This window comes from Oreochromis aureus, linkage group 8 (assembly GCF_013358895.1).
Source record: "Oreochromis aureus strain Israel breed Guangdong linkage group 8, ZZ_aureus, whole genome shotgun sequence".
Lineage (NCBI taxonomy): Eukaryota > Metazoa > Chordata > Actinopteri > Cichliformes > Cichlidae > Oreochromis > Oreochromis aureus.
The window spans coordinates 12,932,957-12,950,669 of record NC_052949.1 but is presented as its reverse complement, the minus strand read 5'-3'; the positions used below and the strand labels follow the sequence as shown (position 1 = coordinate 12,950,669).

Below are 17,713 nucleotides of genomic sequence, written 5' to 3'. Positions count from 1 at the left end.
CATTAATATCCTTTTATCTCCTTGTAGGGGAACTAATTTAACCATCTTCTATCCATAAAGGGTGAGATCCTGGGAATCACCAGGTTTGGTTTAGCAAAAATGAAGGAGAGTGTCCTCATGCTGGCTTCTTTTGAGAAGACAGCCGATCATCTCTTTGATGCTGCCTATTTTGGACAGAAGGACTCAGTTTGTGGTAAACTGCTGTTTCATCTGCATAATGAAATTGATCTTGGTGACTTGACTGGCCTGTTAACATCCCCCTGTGTTCCTGTTTCAGGTGTGTCTGAGTGTATCATCATGGGGATTCCAATGAATATTGGAACGGGACTGTTTAAACTGCTGCACAAGGCTGACAGAGACCCGTCTCCAGTCAAAAGGCCTCTCCTCTTTGACAATCCAGACTTCCATTTACCTTTGATCACATAGCATCAAAGGACAACACAGCAGGGATGTTTCAAGGTTTTTTTTCATAGCTAACAAATATTATCTTCAACTAGTACAGAAGTGCCTGCCGATGTGTCACATCATTTTCTGTTTGGGGATTTAACAGAAAATGGGATTGTGTATTTTTGTTGGTTGATAAACTGTGAGAAGACTGAATTTCATTTTAAAAAACTAGCAGCGCTCCAGTTAGAATTACTTATTTAAGTTACATTTTGGGTAACAGCAAAAAAAGCAAAAATTTAAACACTTTAAAGTGATAATCTTGTGTTCCTGCACTGATCACACTGTGAAAAACATTGTTATAAACAGGCGTCTCGCTAACATGAGAAAGATTACCTCTTAATTATGAAGCAGAATGGATTTCTTCTGTGCTGGTACTTAGTTTTGCATAATGTATGAACTGCTTGCATCTTAGCGTTGCAGCTTCTCCCACATTGCAAAGCTCCTATTTTGCTGTTTGACATTTTTATTGGGTTTATTTTTTCTTCAACATTCAGTTCAAGAGAAGTTCAGTTTGTTCATCTTTTTACATCTTGTAAGAAACCTGTTCTTATAATAATGTAAATAATGTAATAAATAAATTACTCAAAGCTATGTTCTTTGGTGTTTACAGTGATTTCTACAGCAGTGTTTTAGGGTCATACCACAAAAACTGTCACCTCATCCAATTTAGTGTGCTCAATTTACAACTGTGTCTTTTTAGAGTCCTTATAAGTATTTTCTCATTGTATCTAGTGCAGAGTCCAGCCATCCAGTGGAAGCATTATATATGAAGAGAGGTAAAAAGAAGTTCCACTTTGCACCATTCACACTTGTGGGCTATAGCCCACTGAGACTCACCAGATAACCTAACGCATACAGTCACCTGCTGAACAAGCGAGCTAAATTGGCACCACCTTATTAGTTTAACTGATTAATTCACTCAAGCTGCTCTGATGGCAGCTGTAGCTTGGCTGATCCCCAGTTTCTTTCATTTGAATGTCTGTTACTTGAAGTAACTGCAAATGAGCACTCATATGACTGTATAGCCTAAAAACTTATGATTAAAAGGCTTTTAAATGGCCTCCTTGTATTTCTAAATTAAGAATGTGAATGCAGTTGCATTCGCTGAAACTAATGTTTAATGGGTAATGAGTTATCTTTGTGTTTTTCCCCATGTAGATTTGTTTTTTAAGGAAAAGCCTTGAATTTTACTCATGTTGTTGGTAGAAAGAGGTTTGATATCAAATATAGAGATGATCAGATCAAAGTTCAGTCCAGTACACCGGTAAGTACTTGTGTGCTCAGTAGTTAAAAGGAGCATTCCTGTCTCTGTGCTATCAGGAAATAAAAGGCTTTTGGAGTGCTATAATGGAAAATACAGTAATATGGTCAAAATGCTTTTTGGGGCCCAGCTGGCTTGTTTTATTCTTTTAACTTGTCATTGGTTGTGGCAGCCTTCGCCAATGAAAGTTCTTTTAATCTGAATGCAACAACCAAAGGTTTGTGTTTAACCATTTTTTTGTCCATAACGGTGTATGCCAGTCACATTCTCTGATTCATTGGAAGCCCAGCTGTGAACTTCAGAAGATCCCTGGAGCTTGCAGGCGAAATCTTTATCGTTTTATCTCCGATGACCAATTACGCCCTCTCCCCTCCCCTGCTGTGACTTTGGGTTAACACTGGAATCCTTAATTACTTCCACGAATAGAATAATTGAGAACTAATAATAACAGAATTTATTGTCTATATGGGGTAAATATTTGATATTCAAAAGACTGATTTTAGGTGGCATATTCTTTTTGACTCTTCAAATATAACTAAGCACTAATGTATTTCATATTGCTGCAAGTCATCTGTTAGTTTGCTTAGCATTACAGGTGCTCCAGCAAGATATCAGGTTGAACTGAATTCTGATGAGTCCCATTAACAACCTCTTTCAGAAATGTTTGCCCCTGTGAGCATGTCCTTAAGCACATAACTACTCTGGAAGAGAAATTCCTGTCTTCTGAATAGAAGGGGAGGAAAAAACTGAAACATCACAATAAGGTTTAAACAGTCTTACTGTTTCTATTCTTTTGCTTAGATACTCACAGTAACACAATTCCTTGCATTTTTTTTAACATTGCTTTTCTTTGTATTGAGATCAAAAATAGGTGTTTCCTTTCTTCAAGCAACACATGAAAACAAAGTAGTTACACTTTGATACCCAGCCTGTTCTCTCCAGTATTATTCACACTGTCTAAATTTAGCACCGAAAAGGGGTGGGACTTAAGCATAGAACTTAATATACTGCCATGACAATTACTTATTTTGCTTCTAAATCTATGTATAAGCCTTTCTATCTAAGCTGTTTATAATCAAGTGCCTAAAGATGCAATTTCAAATGTTTTTTTTTTGCTAAGTTGTCTGCTGTGTGTAATTATAACCATGGTTCATGCCTTGAATATAGAGCCTTATTTATCCTTGAATGATTCATAGGTAAGTGTTAACTGGTTCAACAAACAATAAGCATTCCTCCAGAAATGTTCAGCTTCATGGACTGGACTATAAAAGAGTCAAAAGGGAGCCAGTGTCCTAAAACGTTTAAAAGACCTTCAGAAAACCTCTCGAACTATTGCTCAAGACCACTTTAAATTTTAACATTTGAAATTTGTCAGACTCTTTGGAAGCAAAAACTGGAAAAGATGAAGTGGCGCAAGACTTTATCAGCAGTGAGTTTTGCTGTCAAAAGGAATTCTGACAGAGACCTGGAATTTACAGAAAGAGCTCTTTAATGCACAAGAAATAATTCATGAAATAAGCAGTAATCGATCCGGTCTCCTCGTACACAAATATAGCCTGCTCATGCTTATGTGACAACATGTCGCTCACAGCGTGAAAAGGGTTCACATCTGCTCTCACAAAGAGTGAAGCACCACACTGACCGGATGCTCTTTGACAGTCTGTCCTCCTTTTGTCTCTTTCTAGCATGTTGCCAGTCAGACTTTATGACACACACCTGTTTCCTGTAATTCCCATTCACTTCTTTACGTTTTGTCTGGTAACATCCTTCAGTCCAGTCATGGTCTTTTAAATGAAGGATGGGTTGATTGTCAATGCAATCTTTAAATTCTGCACAGTTGTAAAAAGTAAAGCCAATCTATTGTTTCCAGCACAGACTACTTACCACAGAGCGCTTTAGTAACCATAGAGAGGAATATTTTAGTACATCCAGAGCATAAAATACTACTGCTTATGTGAGCTTTAATTCCTCTCCAAGAGCTAAGATTTGACAGACATTCATAGCCTTTTACTTCAAAGCCATAAACTACAAGATAATAAGATATTAACTGGAAATACCACTGAAAATGAACAGCATATCTCTGCTTGCGACTCTCCAAAGAAAAACAGCAGGGGCTTTCTCCTGATTTACTCTTTTATCAATCAGAGCATTGCTCAGTGCTGTGTGTAAATTTGTAAATCAAGAGGTCCCATGACACAAAGACAGTGCTGTTTCAACAGCTGAAGTGATTGAAAAAGGCTGCAGAACACATCGAAATTATCCAGACAGCCTAAAGCATCATTAGGGCCCAGCTGTTTAAACTAAACATGGCTTTCAGCACACACAAAGCATCATCCAAGTACATTTGATAATCCAATCACAATCATTCAAAATCAGAAAAATACTCAAACGGAAGCAAAGCTTGAACGTCATGCTCAGTATAACAGAGAACACAAAAGGCACATACTATGCACCTTTAGGCGGCTATCAATGGGATTCACCAATAATTCATGTAATCTGAGTTTGATAAAAGATTAAAAGGAGCTGAAATCATGTGTTGCTGTACGCTGCTGTAGGAGGCTTTCCTCAGAGTTTAATAGCGCCTCCAGTTTCACAGATTTAACTACAGCTGACACGTTTACAAGTGGCTGCAAGGAATAAACACAACTTGAGCTCCTATTAAAAGTTTTCTGAAACCCTGATTTGATTCTGGTGAGCACGCTCATACGTAGCATGAAACTTGTGTTTCGCATCGTGGATTGTGCGCATCCTGTCATGTAATGGTTGTGTGTGTTAGATAGCAGAAACGGGCAGTTTTATATCCAACATGTTGTCAGCAATGAGATAAGAAGGCTGTCTGATTGTTCAGTACCACTGAGGCGGAGAGATGCTGCTTATTTACAGTAGTGCACTCTATTGCAAATTTTAGCATGATTCATGAAAACTCAAAATGCATGCTAAAAGTAGCATATTGATCATATTTTTAAAGCTTCCACAGTTTCACAACAGTACACCGGTAAGTACCGGTAACAGTCATGGTTTAAGAGAAGCTAAGCTCCCCCCTACCCGGGGCTGCACTAAAGACTAAACCTGGTCTCGGTGCAGACCCTGTCTATATACAGTACCCTTATCTTCTGCGATGACATGGATTATTTAAAGCTTTGGAATGAAATACTTAAAAACGTGCAAATCAAATCTAGGCCAAATATAGATAACCTAGAAATATATATATTTTTCCCTTAAGCATGAGCTCCAAGACAGAAAGTGTAACACCAAAATGAACATGTATTTAAACTTTAACACTAAAGACATCAGTGTCGCAAAAATATTACACAGACCGACTTTACAAACTCTTCTGTTTGTGTTTTTATAAGAAGTCCACAGTCACAACTTGTACCCCTCTTCCTCGCTCGAGTATATCCAGCAGGTTTAGGCTGTTTCACTCTTTTGAACATCTCATTCTTCCATGGTGAGTAATAAAATAAAATAAAAGGCAGACAGACTTCCTGTCATGATTACACCTCATTTTGTTTACATTCATTGTTCAGCATTCAGTATCCATATCTAAAACTCTTCAGACGGTCAACAGAACAACCACTGATCACTTTCTTTGTGTTCACATTTGCATTGCTTTTTGCACAAAAAACATCAGCGACTACAGCCTTCACACATTACATTGTGAATAAATGTGGAGTATATCTTACCCTACTCTAAATGTTTTACTCTGTCTGCATCACTTATAAATGGATTTGGCTTGAAGTCCAAAGCGCTATGAGTCATTAAGAAAGCCTTAAATTTATGACCACCCACTTCCATTTCAATTTTCATTGATGTTGTCATATGGACAGCCATTTAGCAATTTAAATGTGACTATATGTTTTGTTAAAATACACTTTGCAGGCTTATTCAGGTGCTATTGTTCATATTTTCATCTATACTCCTAAAAGCAGAATTCTGTTTACCGTAGTAGTGGCTGGATAAGGTAGAAGATTTAAAACGGCTCACAGAGGGAGACGTGGTGGACGACAGAAGAGAGAACCTTTTAGATTAGGGCAACTATAATGGATCATGGTGTAAACAATGGCCAGTGAGAGACTGAACTGGGGATACAGCCCAGTCTGACTGTTCCACAGAACAGTTGTGTAAACGGTGATTCATTCTGTAAAAGCATCAAAGCAAAGCCCACTGAACCCTTTCCTGCTGCGTTTCTGTGACTTTGTTCCTGTTGGATGCTGGTTTCTACAAAGAGGGGCAGATCTGTATTTTGTAGTTCAAAGGTGTTTAACACATTGTGCAGATTTTTTCCAGTGATTAAGACATAAGGATTTACAACTTCAAATGCTGACATTATATGTTGTGCATGTGTTGGGTTTGCCATGTTTGTGTGTTCTGATTGACGCACGCGATGTTGTGAGATAAAGATTATTTTTGTATGCAGCAGCAACTTTGCGAAGCAGCGTATTAAGAAAGCCGACAGTGTTAAGAGGTTTGAAAATTAGTATTCATCCCTTCATGTATTGGGAGCTTTAATCTTATTAAACTGTACAGTGGCTATATTTATATTCTTATGATTTTACCTGCTCAGCTTATGATTAAATGGTCCACAATGAGCTCTGTGATATAATAAAAATTTGTATCTGAAGGATGGTGACTCATGGAAAGAGGTTAATCTCTGATCTTAAAGGTTTGCAACTGAATTAACCTGAAACGGGTTGTTTTTGCTGACTTGAATGCAAATGCCAACTTAATGTGAATTTAGCTGTCGATGAAAGATTAGGCATCTCTTCTAAAAGCATAGCTCTGCAAAGTCCTCTAGATTTTCATTTCCAAACAGTTCCTGCTGTGCCTTAATACAATTTCAGGTCATTTGGGGTGACATTGAACACTCATGCATCATTATGCTTTCATGAAGAACTGCTGAATGTCCTCCAGATTTCAGAGACAAGTGGAAATGATTTCTCAGTAGGGTCTGACCACCCTACTCAGAGTTTATAGTTAAAGTGTCTGTGATATTCGTTAACAATCTTTCTTCTGCGCTCCTGACCAGCATGGGAATACATTCCCTAACTCCTTGCTCTGCAGAGATAAGTTATCAAGCTGTTGGACTTTTGCATCTTTCAGCCACTTCAGTGAAACTTGAAATCACATTTGATGTCCTTGCAGCTGCTGGCCTCAAGTGAAAGTAATTGACAGCAAGCGTGGCAATCCAAGGTAAGCAGTTAAAACACCTGAGATCCGGGACAGTTCTCATTTTACTTGAGAGGAGCTGTTTGCAGGGAGCTCCGTTTGAATGGTGGAGATTTTCTCTCCCATTATTTCCAGGGAGCTCTCTCCGTGTGATGACGTCGAAGGGCCCTTCTCTGCTGAGTGCGGCTCCAGGCTATTGCCTTCGTCTGGCTCCAGGAAGGCTTCTCTACTTTGGGGTTTGATGAACTGCACACTCAGTCTAGGCGCCACCACAGCACCACTTTGCTGGTTAGGCTTTCGAATGCAGTGGGAGAGGGTGGAAAAGCAACTCTTCTTGAAGTTCTCGTTCATGAAGGCGTAGACGATGGGATTGTTGAAGCTGTTGAAGAACCCGATGGCCTGAACAATGGCGATGATCATGTTGAGCGTGACTCCGTCGTATTTCTTCTCCAGGTCATCTGGAGGAGAGGATAATTACACATAAAGAGGATTGAGGCTTTTAATAAATGGAAATATGCACTTGAGCAAGATCTTTTTTTTATTTACTCCTGAATCCACTGATCCCTTAATGCACCAGGCAATGCTTACAGTATTCAAACAGCATGTGGACTGTGTGGAAGGGTGCCCAGCAAATTGTGAATAGAAGAACAATGGTGATCATCATTTTCACAGCCCTTTTCTTTTTCCTGTAGAAGGAAAAAAAAATCATTATGCAAAAAATTAAAACTACACAAATGTAACACATGTCTTTTTGCAGGGAAAAAGCAGGTGTGACCAAGAACATTAATCATGACACTCTTCTTGCATTGGAATGTACCAGAGAGATGCAACAGTGAGTCACTGTGGAAGTGAGTCTGTATTTGTGTGAATTTCTTCAAAACACGTACTTAAAAGTTTGCTTAGAGCAAGCTCCCTGTTCTCAAATGTAAATCTTCTTAGGTTCCCTTTCTTTCTATGTCACATGAAGAAGAGTGTTTTTACTTGAATCTGCATGCAGTCCTGAGTAAAACTAAGCACATTTCATGATTCGGTAGCTTGCAGAATCACCTTTAGCACCAGTAACTCAAAGAAGCTGTTTTCTGATCTCTCACATCTTTGTGGAGAAATTCTGGCCTACTCTTCTTTACAACATTGTTTGACTTCATTGAGGATTTTGGACATTTGTTCCTGCGCAGCTCTCTTAAGGTCCCACCACAGCATTCCAGTAAGGTAGAGGTCTGGACTTTGAATGTGCCTTTGCGACACCTTGAGTAATTTCTTTCTCAGCCAAACTGTTGGAGATTTGCTTCTGTGCTTGGGATCATCGTGCTGTTGTATGACCCAGTTTTGACCAAGCTTTAGCTGTCAGATAGATGGCCTCAAATTTGACTCTAGAATACTTTGGTATACAGAGGAGTTCAAGGTTGACTTGATGTCTGTAAGGTTCTCTGATCCTGTAGCGGCAAAACAGTTCAAATCAAGCCTCCATCACAAGTTGGTATGATGCATTTGTTCTGATACGCTCTGTTTGGTTTTTGCCAAATGTGGTGTTGTGCATTACAGCCAAACATCTGTGCTTTCTCCTCTGTGCAAAGGACATTATTTAGAAATTTGTGCTTTCTTTAGATGCAACCTTGAAAAACCAACCTTAACTAACTTATTTTTAGAAAGATGAGTTTTTCTCCTGGCAACCCTTCCACCAAGCCATATTTATCCAATCTCTTTCTAATTCTACTGTCATGAACATTAACATTTAACATGCCAACTGAGGCCCGTAGCCTGAGATGTAGCTCCTTGGTCTTTTCTAGTTTCTCTGAGCATTGCACAGTCTGACCTTGGGTTGAATTTGCTGTAAAGACACACCTAAATACTCTAGACCACCAAACTGCCAAAACCTCAACTTTTATAAGGTGCTCGAACTTGCTGATAGTCAGTTAATCAAGTGTATTTGATTAGCAGTACTTGGCTGCTGCTTGATCTCTTAATTCCTATGGAAGCTTTAAAGTTGTACTTAGTTAGAGTCCAGTGAAAGCTTTCTTTTTCACAGTACTATATATCTTTAATGAAATGAACTCAGCCAGTATCACATATTGCAGGTCCAAACTATGCTACCAGGTGGCAAAAGTATCTTAAGTGCAGTGCCCTAATGATTCTCCTGGCCGTAAATGTATAAACATATACCCATTTCAGTCTCTGCCTTTCACATGTTCTCTCCACAAGAGCAACAACATTGCTCAAATGACTAATAGTTTATGTTCAGGAGAGTAGAGTGGAGTACAGCGTAGAGCAGGTGTTGCATCTTCTTGCAAACCACCTGTTAATGTTAGTTTCAGTCAGTAAAGATAATTTTATGTCCTTCCCTTAAATGTAACTGTAATTTCTTTGGAGTTCTGTCAGTCTTGCACTGATATTAATAGCGTAAAATCAACAACAAATAGATGCAAGTAGATGTCAACTAATCTCCTTAATTTTTTAAACACAGGTGTTCTTTTCTTATTCTTCTTTTTTGCTTAACTGTTGATTTAACCAAAAAAATAAAATAAAATAAAAGTTTATAGTTTAAATGTTTTTTTTTGAAGAGCAGGTTCATTTTTTTTTAAAGATGGCTAGACCAGACAATAATAGGGTAATATTGCAACAACAATGATCCCATTCTTGACCTTCCACCCTCAACTATTGACAGTTCAGTTCTATTAATTGGAATGCAAACAAGGCCAAACTGAAACGAAATGTCATCTACAAATAAATATGGCGGTTAAATATCTCCGTCAGACTTGTCTAACCCACCTTGATATCTTACTGATCTCCCTGTGGTTCATGGTGTTGAGGACTGAGGCATCACCCACCCTCTTGCGGATCCACAACTCTATGCCAATGCGTGTGTAGAGGAATAGCATGGCTGCCAAAGGGAGCAGGAAAAGGGCCACCATGATGAAGGTGGTGTACGCCTGCCTGTGAGTCACCGAGCTCCAGCTCTCCTGACAACACACATGGTAGTGATCGTACAAGAAGTCGTACTTCACCTGAGATATGGAAAAAGAAAAGCTGTTAGTCATGGAAGAACGTTCAAGACAGCTGAAGTAGGTCTGACTGACAGGGTGGTTTTTACCCAATGCTTTACTACATTTGATTCACACTGATGCATATTTTTTCCTGACAGGTTTGGTGTGCCAAGGAGGCCATCTGACAGTAGTAAGCTTCCCTGAGAGGACATAACATATGGTATATTTATGCTGTGCCATCCAACCAAGTAAAAATGATTACTTTTACAGCTTTAAAACCCAAACACAAGATTAAAATTAGGGTAGTTTAAAATTTTGGCCTCAATTAAAAAGCATCTATTCACAAAATTTATGGCTCTGCTGTGAGTGAATTTAGAGCCTGATTCAGGCGAAAAGTTAAGATAAAGCCAACATGTCTTTTCATCTGTTGTGTTCAGAGGGATTACCAGGAATCTGAACCTTCTTCAAGCTAAAAAAAGGCAATCTTATGTGTTTTTTTGAAGGGCACTTACCTTTAACTGTTGCACAAACAGCATCGGTGATCCCACTATCACTGAGGCAATCCATACAAGTCCTGCAAGAAACAAACAAGTATTTAATACCATCAAATAGAAAACCTATAACTTTAATACTGTGTTTGCTAAGGCATCTCAAGGAGAGCAACTTTTTAGTGACAAACAGCAGTCGCAGCAGCCCTACAATTAAATACCTCTCTCACGTAATTCATAATCTGTCAATCATGTGGAATCTCTGCGAGATACCTGCATTTTCCTTTCTTCTTTATTCCAATAATGCAAAGCCCGACCCATAACACCAGACATCGTATGGCATAATGTATTGACTTTTTTAGACATGGTTTCAATTTAAAAGGAGTATTTCTTAAAGAGGGTGTGTGGGTGGGGGGTGGGGGGGGTTGTTATTTAACCTCACTTACAGACCTGTGACCAATTTAGAATAACCAATTAAGAACAAAATAATGGCAGGCAGTACTTAACCTTCAACACTGAAGACTTGTGGGAATTTATTTCCCCTAGAAACTATGCTAACAATATATGTTTGTCAGGATCTGTGTTGTGGAGGCGAGGAAAGGATGACCCAAACGCTGGACTCACTGGTAGGTTGGTGAAGGTTGATGTTTATTGTCAGCGGAGTGAACAAACAGACCAGAAGTAGGATAGGGCTGGCTGGCTGGACGACTGACTGAATGAAGGAATGAATGGACTGACTGACTGAAAGGCTAGCTGACTGAACGCAGGCGGAAACGACAACATAACATTAACATCACAGGAACATCAATGACACGACACCGGACTGGTTGAACTGAGGAACATAAATACACAGGCTGAATGATGAGTGATTAGAAACCGGTGAGTACACAGCTGAACATAATCTGGCTAATGACACGAGACGAGCTGACACAGGAAAAGCAGGAAGTGAGAACATGGAAGTGGCAAAATAAACTGAACATGAACAAAACTGAAAGCACTGGGTCAACGACCCAGGAACCCTGACAGTACCCCCTTCAAAGGCCGGCACCGACGGCCAAAAGAAAGAAAAACCAGAACAGGGTGGGCGGAGGGGGCCCAGGACGGAGGGACGGAGTCCACAACAAAAACAGGTCAGGTGGGCGGCCACGCGGCCAGTGGCTGAGCCCGGACAGTTCAGGTGGGCGGCCACGCGGCCAGTGGCTGAGCCCGGACAGTTCAGGTGGGCGGCCGCGAGGAAGGCGGCGACGGCCACTGAGAAGGTGATCCGGTGGGCGGCCGCGAGGAAGGCGGCGACGGCCACTGAGGAGGTGATCCGGTGGGCAGCCGCGAGGAAGGCGGCGGCGGCGGCCGCTGAGCTGGTCCGGTGGGCGGCGCGGAAGGGAAGGCGGCGGCGGCCGCTGAGCTGGTCCGTGGGCGGCCGCGAGGAAGACGGGCGGCGGCCACTGAGGAGGTGATCCGTGGGCGGCCGCGAGGAAGACGGCGGCGGCCACTGAGGAGGTGATCCGGTGGGCGGCCGCGAGGAAGACGGCGGCGGCCACTGAGGAGGTGATCCGGTGGGCGGCCGCGAGGAAGACGGCGGCGGCCACTGAGGAGGTGATCCGGTGGGCGGCCGCGAGGAAGACGGCGGCGGCCACTGAGGAGGTCCGGTGGTCGACCACGCTGGCGATGACGTCCAGCTGTTGGCCTGGAAAGTGGCCAGCGGTTCCAAGGTGCAAGCTCGGGCGGCGTGGCAGCCGCAGGACCAGGCGGCTGAGTCTGGACCAGGCGGAGCAGAAGCCGAGGCCGAGCCAGGCGAGGCAGAAGGTGAGGCTGAGGCCGAGGCCGGGCCAGGCGAGGCAGAAGGTGAGGCTGAGGCCGAGGCCGGGCCAGGCGAGGCAGAAGGTGAAGCTACACCTGCAGGGCCAGGAGGCGCGGAAGCCTCTGGCTGGAGACAGGCAGGGCCAGGAGGCGCGGAAGCCTCTGGCTGGAGACAGGCAGGGCCAGGAGGCGCGGAAGCCTCTGGCTGGAGACAGGCAGGGCCAGGAGGCGCGGAAGCCTCTGGCTGGAGACAGGCAGGGCCAGGAGGCGCGGAAGCCTCTGGCTGGAGACAGGCAGGGCCAGGAGGCGCGGAAGCCTCTGGCTGGAGACAGGCAGGGCCAGGAGGCGCGGAAGCCTCTGGCTGGAGACAGGCAGGGCCAGGAGGCGCGGAAGCCTCTGGCTGGAGACAGGCAGGGCCAGGAGGCGCGGAAGCCTCTGGCTGGAGACAGGCAGGGCCAGGAGGCGCGGAAGCCTCTGGCTGGAGACAGGCAGGGCCAGGAGGCGCGGAAGCCTCTGGCTGGAGACAGGCAGGGCCAGGAGGCGCGGAAGCCTCTGGCTGGAGACAGGCAGGGCCAGGAGGCGCGGAAGCCTCTGGCTGGAGACAGGCAGGGCCAGGAGGCGCGGAAGCCTCTGGCTGGAGACAGGCAGGGCCAGGAGGCGCGGAAGCCTCTGGCTGGAGACAGGCAGGGCCAGGAGGCGCGGAAGCCTCTGGCTGGAGACAGGCAGGGCCAGGAGGCGCGGAAACCCCTGGCTGAGGTGCGGCCGGGCCAGCGGGTGCGGAAACCCCTGGCTGAGGTGCGGCCGGGCCAGCGGGTGCGGAAACCCCTGGCTGAGGTGCGGCCGGGCCAGCGGGTGCGGAAACCCCTGGCTGAGGTGCGGCCGGGCCAGCGGGTGCGGAAACCCCTGGCTGAGGTGCGGCCGGGCCAGCGGGTGCGGAAACCCCTGGCTGAGGTGCGGCGGGCCAGCGGGTGCGGAAACCCCTGGCTGAGGTGCGGCCGGGCCAGCGGGTGCGGAAACCCCTGGCTGAGGTGCGGCCGGGCCAGCGGGTGCGGAAACCCCTGGCTGAGGTGCGGGAGAGCTCACAGCTGGCTCTGGATGCTGTGGCTGCTGGTCTGGGGACTGAACAGGAGAGTGGACTACAGACGGTGAGAGAACGGATGACTGAATAACAGGATGCTGGACGACAGACTGAACTGACTGAACAGGCTGGAGGACAGGTGACTGGGTGACAGCAGGCAACCGGGGAGCAGGGCACTGAGCTACGGGGGGCGACTGGACTGACTGGACAGGAGGCGACTGGAGAACGGGGGACTGGAGGACAGGAGGAGACTGGAGAACGGGGGACTGGAGGACAGGAGGAGACTGAACTACAGGAGAGGACTGGAGGACAGAAGGAGACTGAACTACAGGAGAGGACTGGAGGACAGAAGGAGACTGAACTACAGGAGAGGACTGGACTACAGACTGGACAGGAGAGGACTGGACTACAGACTGGGCTGGAGAGGACTGGACTACAGACTGGGCTGGAGAGGACTGGACTACAGACTGGACTGGAGGCGGTTGGACAGACTGAGCTACAGACTGGACTGGAGGCGGTTGGACAGACTGAGCTACAGGGGCTGACTGGAGTGGAGCAGGCTGTACTACTGACTGGAGTGGAGCAGGCTGTACTACTGACTGGAGTGGAGCAGGCTGTACTACTGACTGGAGTGGAGCAGGCGACTGAGCTACAGGAGACTGGACGAGAGCAGGTGACTGAGCTACAGGAGACTGGACGAGAGCAGGTGACTGGGCTACAGGTGACTGGACGAGAGCAGGTGACTGAACTACAGGGGAGTGAACTGGCTGGACCGGGAGATGAACAGCAGGAGAGTGAACTGGCAGGGCTGGAGGCTGAACAGCAGGTGAGTGGACTGACTGGGCTAGAAGCTGAACAGCAGGTGAGTGGACTGACTGGGCTGGAAGCTGAACAGCCGGTGAGTGAACTGACTGGAGTGGGGATGCTAAGGGATGAATAGAGGTGGGTGAGGCTGACGACGGAGCTGTGGTTGGTGTGGCTGGTGGCTGAGCTATAGACTGTGCTAGTGAGGGAGATAAAGCTATAGCCTGGGCTAGTAACGCTGGTGCCTGAGCAGGAGAAACCTCAGCTAGCTTAACCAGTGATAATGCGAGGGCGTGAAAGGCTGGATCAGGAGGTGGATGAGGAGGTGAAGTAGCAGACGGAGAGGCTAGCTCTTCCGAGACTCTAGGGAGGTCAGGCTGGGTTCTAGCTGCCTTCAGCCTAGGCGCTGGGACAGGCACGGGAGGTGGCTGGACACCAGTCACCCCCACCCGAGAAACAGGAGCGGGTGCGGAGGTAGACTGGGTCGCAGCTGCCCTCCTCCTGGGAGCTGGCACAGGTGTGGGTGTAGGCTGGCTGATAGGAGTGGAAATAACAACTGGGTGAGTGACACTGACAGGTCTAACGGGTTTCGGTCTGGTCTTCCTGCCATCGCTATTTACAGTCTTTAACTGAGCTGTCTTTGGGGAAGCAGAGCAGAAAAAGTCTTCCCAGTCCACATCATCGTCTACGAGGGAAGTCCCCCATGGATCGGAGAAGAGTCCATTATGCATGTTATGTGACGAATCAAATGAGGAAAGAGGCAAACAGTCACTGGGACTCACCGCCGGGAGCTGCTGGGAATAGTCCGTTTTATGGCGGCGTGAACGCCGCTTTCTCGGGGAAGAGGAAGCAGGCGGGGTAAACAGATGAGCCTCTGGCGCGGTAGCCTCTGTTGAGCCGAGGTGGGAGGCGTAGCAGCTGTGCCGTGGCGAAGTGGAAGCTCCGGTGAATGAGGCGGATGGCGTGTGAGCGAGGAGCGGACCCGCGAGAGAGGGAACGGCCGCAGCGCGGCGTGAAACGTCCGCTCTCCGCGGCGAATGCTCCGGTGTAGGTGAGGAGGCAGCAGGTGGGGAACGCGGCGTCTCCGAGGCCCGCCCAGAGCCAGGCGAGTTCCTCGAAGAGGTGCTCTTGCTCGCGAAGAGCCGCTGTTTCCCTTGAGCTTCTCCGTCCAGATGGAGAGCGCTGCCTCCTGCCACTCAAAAAGGTCCGAGTCCGCTGGGTCAAAAGCGGGTCGTGTCATTCTGTCAGGATCTGTGTTGTGGAGGCGAGGAAAGGATGACCCAAACGCTGGACTCACTGGTAGGTTGGTGAAGGTTGATGTTTATTGTCAGCGGAGTGAACAAACAGACCAGAAGTAGGATAGGGCTGGCTGGCTGGACGACTGACTGAATGAAGGAATGAATGGACTGACTGACTGAAAGGCTAGCTGACTGAACGCAGGCGGAAACGACAACATAACATTAACATCACAGGAACATCAATGACACGACACCGGACTGGTTGAACTGAGGAACATAAATACACAGGCTGAATGATGAGTGATTAGAAACCGGTGAGTACACAGCTGAACATAATCTGGCTAATGACACGAGACGAGCTGACACAGGAAAAGCAGGAAGTGAGAACATGGAAGTGGCAAAATAAACTGAACATGAACAAAACTGAAAGCACTGGGTCAACGACCCAGGAACCCTGACAATGTTTTACAGCAATAAACCTAAAAATCATTGAAAGCATTCTACTGTGGAGGCCTTTGTAATTTTGCCTTTGTAAACCTCCACAGTGGATGTGGAGTCAGGATGTGATTGGTGTACATACTTTCAGGTTTAACTCAACAGGTTTAAAGAAGGATTTGTATTAACTGTTTTTGAATTACAGATATTTTTATACCCTGTCCTCCATTTTTAGATATAAGGATTATTTTTTTAATACTTGGATGAAAACTCTTTACAGTCAATGACTGCCAGAGATCTAGAACCCATGTACATCACCAAATCCTGCATTTCCTTCCTTAAGATGCTCTGCCAGGACTTTGCTGCAGCCATCTTCAGCTGCTGCTTGTTTGTGCTTCCTTCTGGCTTTAGTTTTGTCTAAAGTAACTAAACAGAATGCCCTGTTGAGTTGAGATAAGGTGAGCCCCCTGCCCATTGAAGAATATCCCATTTTTTGCCTTCATAAGCTCTTGGGTTGCTTTTGCAGTGTACTTTGGATCATTATCCATTTGCGCTACAAAGCGCTGTTTGATCAATTTTTCAGCATCTGGCTGAATCTGAGAAGAGAGTACAGCCCGTGCACTTCAGAATTCATCCTGATACTTCTATCAGCAGTCACATCATCACTAAACACTAGTGACCTGGCACCATATGCAATGTGCTATACTTAAAGCAGTTCATTTCCTTCTTTCATACTTTCCTTTTCCCATCATTCCAGTACAAGTTATACTCTTAGTTCACACTCAGATTCACATTCACACTTACATTTACTCTCTCCACTACTTTCCATTTATATAACTATTTTTGTAGCCCCCCCTAGTTCATTTGTTGACGCCTTAAGCCTTAAGGCGTCAACAAATTCCTCACTCAAATATGCACAGGTGGTGTGCAGAGACATTTGCATGGTCATTTTCTCTGATTAAATTGTAAAGATTTTTTGTGCTCTTGGCAGCTTAAACTAGCTGAAGGTGATGAGTAACCACTGTAAAAGCATGCTGAGGAACTGATGTGCAAAACCCATCAACTCAATGCATTAGGGAGACACTAAGCAGGCAAACTGTTTGGTTATTCTAACTCCATTTATAACTGAGAGTGAGTGGAACTAAAAAGATTTCACATGCATGTTTGCTCGAGAGTAACACTTGCTTTATTTGAATCTCTGATAAGTGTCTTGTCAATTTGGGATGCAGAAGTGTAGTGTAGGCACACGCACATGTAAAACCCCATGTATTTCTATCTATGAATCAGCATTGCTGTGATTTTTCTCACATAACAGAGGATGCACAAATACAACATGGCACTCTGATAAACAATCAATACCTAGCATCTTGTATGCTCTTCTGGACGAGTACTGCCTCCTCATTTTCAGTGGGAATACAATGCCCTGGTATCTCTCAATGGCAATGCAGGTCATTGTTAGGATGCCTGTCACTATGGCTGTAGTCTGTACAAATGGAACAGTCTTGCAAACCAGAACCCCTGTAAGTAAAAAAAATTCTAATATAATATAATGAAGCATGCAGAAGAAACATTTTGCAAATTATGACCACTTTTGTATTAAAATGACATGCTCAGACCTGGCTATGGTCTTGCTATGATAGGTTGCTTGTCAGCTTTTAACAATATTTCTGCAGGTCAGTGTTAAAAACTGTTTAATATACCAGCCTCCACTTAGTAACCACATGCTGATTTTAACATCAAGTCAAAGAGGTGATGATTCATATCTAGCGCTTTTTAGAGGTTGTAGATTTAATGCTTCATATCACTGAGAGTTAATACAATTACATACAAGCCTTAAGATACTATAAGACATTGAAATAACACCTTATCACACTGTGAGGTGACAGCACTTTAAATTAGAGACTCTGTAAATGGAATCCACCTTTTTGAAAATAATAAACAACAACAACAATTTTTCTAGTTATATCCATTATCCAATATTTCTTATATTCAGTATCCATTGGCTTCAATGAAGTTTG

At 44.9% G+C, this 17,713-nt stretch overlaps 3 protein-coding genes across 11 annotated transcripts in view; 2 read left to right on the top strand and 1 right to left on the bottom strand.

Annotated features, from left to right (window-relative positions):
• Positions 1-1,032, top strand: part of polr3a (polymerase (RNA) III (DNA directed) polypeptide A) — a 30,015-nt gene extending 28,983 nt beyond the window's left edge. For all 9 annotated transcript variants that reach the window (XM_039616556.1, XM_039616561.1, XM_039616559.1 and 6 more), the window contains 2 exons: positions 61-193; positions 278-1,032. In XM_039616556.1, the coding sequence (XP_039472490.1) occupies positions 61-193; positions 278-426 (282 nt within the window). In that variant the 3' untranslated portion in view covers positions 427-1,032. The remainder of the gene's footprint in view (positions 1-60; positions 194-277) is intronic.
• Positions 1,033-3,179: 2,147 nt separating this feature from the next.
• Positions 3,180-17,713, bottom strand: part of LOC116327515 (pyroglutamylated RF-amide peptide receptor) — a 15,650-nt gene continuing 1,116 nt past the window's right edge. Inside the window, exons 2-6 of the mRNA XM_031749141.2 lie at positions 17,055-17,213; positions 10,368-10,429; positions 9,641-9,876; positions 7,463-7,560; positions 3,180-7,332 (exon numbers count right to left, since the gene is read on the bottom strand). Coding sequence (XP_031605001.2) covers positions 6,935-7,332; positions 7,463-7,560; positions 9,641-9,876; positions 10,368-10,429; positions 17,055-17,213 — 953 coding nt within the window. The 3' untranslated portion in view covers positions 3,180-6,934. The remainder of the gene's footprint in view (positions 7,333-7,462; positions 7,561-9,640; positions 9,877-10,367; positions 10,430-17,054; positions 17,214-17,713) is intronic.
• The window catches only part of tbata (thymus, brain and testes associated), a 26,087-nt gene continuing 22,074 nt past the window's right edge, over positions 13,701-17,713 (top strand). The window contains exon 1 of the mRNA XM_039616738.1: positions 13,701-14,116. The gene's annotated coding sequence lies outside the window, so the exon portion shown is untranslated. The remainder of the gene's footprint in view (positions 14,117-17,713) is intronic.